This window comes from Triticum urartu, unplaced genomic scaffold (assembly GCF_003073215.2).
Source record: "Triticum urartu cultivar G1812 unplaced genomic scaffold, Tu2.1 TuUngrouped_contig_4932, whole genome shotgun sequence".
In the NCBI taxonomy this organism is placed as follows: domain Eukaryota; kingdom Viridiplantae; phylum Streptophyta; class Magnoliopsida; order Poales; family Poaceae; genus Triticum; species Triticum urartu.
Genome location: NW_024115563.1, coordinates 115 through 5,155, shown reverse-complemented (window position 1 = coordinate 5,155; position 5,041 = coordinate 115). Strand labels below are relative to the sequence as shown.

The 5,041-nt window shown below is 42.8% G+C and overlaps 1 protein-coding gene across 1 annotated transcript; it reads left to right on the top strand.

Annotated features, from left to right (window-relative positions):
• The first annotated feature begins 530 nt into the window (after positions 1–530).
• Positions 531–4,641, top strand: LOC125528519 (secretory carrier-associated membrane protein 6). The gene is made up of 12 exons (XM_048692973.1): positions 531–710; positions 846–965; positions 1,057–1,119; positions 1,206–1,239; positions 1,349–1,471; positions 1,622–1,684; positions 1,773–1,866; positions 2,366–2,411; positions 2,520–2,587; positions 3,123–3,171; positions 3,316–3,381; positions 4,296–4,641. The coding sequence occupies exons 1-12, from the start codon at positions 651–653 to the stop codon at positions 4,326–4,328; spliced, it is 819 nt and encodes a 272-aa protein (XP_048548930.1). The 5' UTR covers positions 531–650; the 3' UTR covers positions 4,329–4,641.
• Positions 4,642–5,041: the final 400 nt, after the last annotated feature.

The following is a 5,041-nucleotide window of genomic DNA, read 5'->3' as shown; positions in this document are numbered from 1 at the left end:
AAACAGGGGTTTATGCAAAAACGCCGCGACGGTGAGCAGGCAGAAGCAATAGATGTTTTATTATTAGGTAAAGAAAAGATTCAACATTTTCAAGAACTTGTTCAACATTTTTCAAATACTCGTGCAACATTTTTAAATACTTTTTTAACATTTTTAAAATGTGTTTTATAGAGTGTTTTTGTAATATATACATACACACACAGATATATATATATATATTTAAAGTATAAAAAAGTACAAAAATAAAGCAAAAAATGTGAACAGAAAACAAAAAAACAAAAAAAAGAGGCCGTGGCCTGCCTCGCGCGTGGGCCGGCCGATCTCTATAACAGGATTTACGGGCCAATTCTCTAAACGGACTGATCACCAGGGGGCTTAGAAAGCACTCAAAAAAAAACCAGGGGGCTTAGAATGGGCTTACTTGCAGGTGGTGCGCAGCTGCGACGACGACGACGACCCGTGTGTGCGCATCGGCCCGAACCCACGCCAGGCCAGTCGCGTCGCACTCCACCCAGAGAGGTCACGTGAAAAGCAGCACCAAAAAGGGAACGGACTGCTTGGACTGGAAGCGACCCGCGTCCACCACCGCCGCTTTCCCCGTCTCCCCCTCACCGCGCGGCGACGCCGAGCGACCCAGCGGCGAGCCTGGCATGCATCACGACCCCAACCCCTTCGACGAGGGCACCGCCGGCGACGAGAACCCCTTCTCGGTGAGCCAGCCTCCCCTCTCCCCTCTATCCGCTCATCTATCGCCCCCTCGTTTTGCGGAAAAACCCTCGCTGCCTACGGCGGGGTAGTGGTTCGGCAGATCTGAACTCCCGCGTGCTGTTTCTGTCGCGCTGCAGAATGGAGGAGGCCGCGGCGGGAAGCAGCAGCACGGCTTCCGGCCCACCGAGCCCGTCGGCTTCGGCGGCGGCGGCAGCAGGGGCGACGCCACCGTCGACGTGCCGCTCGGCAACATGGGCGTAAGTCGCTTCACGCGCTACTTATCCTTTTTAGTTTTCGTTCACTCGGCGTTCGGCTGTACGAATCTGATGGTTCTGGTGCGCCGCGCAGGACTCGAATGGCAAGGCGAGGGAGCTCTCGTCGTGGGAATCAGATCTGAGGCGCCGTGAGGCGGTGGGGTTTACTCTCCTCTTTGCCCTTATTAAACTTTAGTTGATTAGGTTGTGTGGTGTCTCACGGCGTTTGTTCTGTGGCTCCAGGATATCAAAAGGAGGGAGGAATCACTGAAGAATGGTGAGCCACTAGCCCACTATCTCGTTGCTGGTGTCAATTGTGTTTCAGTTATGAGTTGTGTTACCAGTAGTGTGCTTATTTCTGCTTTCCTTTTCTTTCTTTGATGCAGCTGGAGTGCCCATGGAGGAGAAGAATTGGCCGCCTTTTTTCCCGATTATCCACCATGACATCGCCAATGAGATACCTGCCAACGTGCAGAAGCTACAGTATCTGGCGTTCGCAAGCTGGCTTGGTACGTATTTGTTGACTGCTGGTTGTGCATTTCTTTTGTATCACTAGTTTGGCAGTAGAATTATGCAATTATGGCATTATAGGTTGTAAATATGGTTCATTTCAGAGGGTCATGATAGTTTCCGTTTTGTGTTGTTTTAATAATTTACAGGAATTGTGCTCTGCCTCTCCTGGAACTTTATTGCTGTCATAGTCTGCTGGATCAAGGAGGGAGGTGGGCGGGCTTTCATCACTACCTATGAATGCCTGGGTGTTCTTGTACAATTTCTGATGCTGAATGGTTGGATTGTTTATGCTTGCAGATTCAAAGCTGTTCTTCCTTGCTACAATCTATGCTTTGCTTGGAATTCCCCTTTCTTACTTGATGTGGTATAGACCCCTCTATCGTGCAATGAGGTATGCTATCATAGTACCATTTTAACACTTCCACTTATCAATGGAAAAGGACATTGCGAGTGAATTTATTATTTATTTTAGTGCTTTCCACCTATGCATTTCAGAAAGACTGTATTTCTTTTGCTTAAAAGCTCTATGCAGACCTGCAATATTTACTAGTCATTGTTTCCATCTACCGAAACTATTAAAGAGCAGTTTCTGTGAGTTCAGAACATCTGCATATTTTGCATGAATACTTTCTTATCTACACCATTCATGATGCATGCGATAGCTATGGAGGTTGCAAAAATATTCTGGTGGACCTGCAGTAGCTACTACTAATTGTTTCCATTTCATGTATCAGTGGTCAATTGATGGGTATAGTCCTTCTATTATAGTTTGATAGATTTTAAAAGTGACTGCAATTTCAGTCCAAATGCTTAACAATTTAAGAGAAAAACTGAACTGTGCATTGTGATGTGTGGAAGCATCTGATATGTTATCTTACTTCTTTGAACAGAACTAACAGTGCATTCAGTTTTGGATGGTTTTTCCTGTGTTACCTGGTAAGATTTGCCTGCAAAGCTTTTTTAACTTTTGACATTTTAACTTCTGTAATAATTTATTACTTATCACATGACCACATTTTTTTGTCTTGTTGTTGTTTGGTGCAGATCCACATTGGTTTTTGCATAATTGCTGCCATTGCTCCGCCAATCGTATTCCAAGGGAAATCATTAACGTAAGCTACCACTACTTTTATTCAGTCAACATCGTAACTACCGTTGTAAAATTCCATTGTTCCATTGCACCAGTGTTACTATTCAGAACAACTGGTCACTGAGAGCAGTTTTATTGAAACGAACAGGACGTTAACAGTTAACAAAAGTCAAATTTGTATAAATAATTGTGGTATATGTGGTTTCACTATTTTGTGGCTTCCATAGTATTGACACAGCTGAATTGCTTGTTTCACTATGTTCCTACAAGATCTGTAATAAATTGTTTGCGTATGATCTTCTAGCATGATCTAGTGCCAGTGTTCTGGACTGACCGACTGACAGTTGAATATCTCAAGTATATGATGAATATATATCATTCTAAATTTTATCAACCCGGCTGTATGTAACCGACTGAAATTGAGTACCATTGACTATTGAGTGGACGCCTGTTATTTTTTTAGCTTAAGACCCACCCCTTCATCATAGGTACTCACTATTGGATGTACGGAACATTCTTCTTAATTATAATGCTAAGCTGTCTCCTTTTCTCTCCAGGGGCATATTGGCTGCGATCGACACTTTCTCTGAGCATGTGATAATTGGGGTGAGAATGTTGTTCCCTGTTGCCTACCCCAACTTGTTTGGGACTGTTTTGTCTGCAATCTCTTGAATATGTCAAGCACTTTGAAGCAGATTTCTCCAAGTATCAACTTGTAGGGCATTAACTATCAATTATTTACTCCTGTAGATCTTTTACTTCGTGGGGTTTGCACTATTTTGCTTGGAGACATTGCTGAGCATCGGGGTTCTTCAGGTCAGAGACAATTTCTTAATTAACTTGCCCTGGCCTTCTGTTGGTTTGCCTTTTTGCCTGTTCTTATGTATTTTCTTCATATGTTCACATACTGGTCATATCTAGGGCACGGAATGCAGGGACTAGTAGGTGTTCCTTATATTTCACCTTTTTATGGATTATTATATGTATTTAGTTCACAGCAACTGAATGCAGTTTTTTTTTTCTTTAATATGTTGCGTAACTATTTACCACCTTTTGTTTTAAACCCAGTAAACTTCACCAAGACACAAGTATGCTTATAGTTGTGCCTCTGCATAGTTGAGAAATAATCGGCATAAATTTTGCACGGAAAATTATTATACCTTCTTTTTTGCGAATATGAAAATTATTATACTTGTAAAATTTGTTGTACAACTTGCAAATCAAATTATGTGTTAGCCCCTAGGTGGCTGTCTGGTAAAGATGTTGTAGAACTTAGCATTTGTTGTAGCATGGGAACGCACTAGGACAAATACATCTGGACACACAGACCCCTAGGTGGGCGTCCAGTGAAAACGTCAGGGGGGCTGGCTCCCGTGAGTTCCTACTTTTTGTTTGGGCATCATTCTGGATGGGCATGCAAACAAATGAAACACCGATATTTTAATCCATAGGTCATAACCCATAAGTGATGCTAATTGATGCATCTATTGCATAAGAAGCAATTTGATTGTGAGCACCACTTTATTTGTGTTTGGTCTGTGTTATCATGGCCCTTGTTCAGATGCATTATTCTATTACCCCCCTCCCAAATTAGTTGTCTTAGATTTGTCTAGATACGGATATCTAGATACATCTGTATCTAGACAAATCTAAGACAACTAATTAGGGACGGAGGGAGTAGAATACAATACTAATATCATTTTCTGTTCTTTGTTCTTTGGTGGTCACAGAAAGTATACATGTACTTCCGAGGGCATAAGTGAAGCTAGTCGTGATGGAAATTTTTCAGAAGCCTACAAGCAGTAGTGATTCTGTCCATATGTGTTAGTACACCTTGAGTCTATGTTTGTTGAGCGAAGGGTTATCGAAGAATGCTTCTGAGACTGAGTGGAGTATGTCATGTAGCGCTGCTACTATAGGATCTTCTCTAAGATGGGGGTGCTGAGGTTCTTTATATGCTGTGCTTCGTGTCATCTGGTAGTTCGTTTGGGAGTCTGGCATGTCGGCGAACATTACAGTAGTCAGTATTTATTATTAAACGAAGAAGAGCAACTAGGCAGGAATACTATGTGCCAATCTTGGCTTATGTCTGCTAGGCTGCTAGTTGATGTGATTGCTATTCCCGAGCTGCTGCTTCGTTGGCCCGAACAGTTGTTGCTTTAGGTGCGTTGGTCTTACTGGGAGACGCTTGCTTTGACTCCCTCCATCTGGGTTTACTAGACCCCTTTCATATTTAGGGTCAAATTAAATAAAGTAATAAATGTTATAATGTACAGTATATGTCAAAAAATTTAGACCCTCTTGGCTGGCGAACTTCTGCTGGTGGGGTGGCAATTGCGAATGATTTCCATGACAATTGAGTACTGAGCCGGGGCCAACTGGTAGATAACACCGATGGGATGTGACCAGCCCGAGTTTGAGTCTCACCTCTGGAGTTTCTCCTATAAAGCGGCAACAAGATGCTTCTAATTCCCTT

Excerpts from the sequence above, each read along its gene's own strand:
- LOC125528519 (XM_048692973.1), top strand. The coding sequence starts at position 651 with ATGCATCACGACCCCAACCCCTTCGACGAGGGCACCGCCGGCGACGAG. Across the intron at positions 966-1,056 it reads TGCCGCTCGGCAACATGGGC|GACTCGAATGGCAAGGCGAG; the intron begins GTAAGTCGCTTC and ends TGCGCCGCGCAG. Across the intron at positions 1,685-1,772 it reads CTGCTGGATCAAGGAGGGAG|ATTCAAAGCTGTTCTTCCTT; the intron begins GTGGGCGGGCTT and ends TTATGCTTGCAG.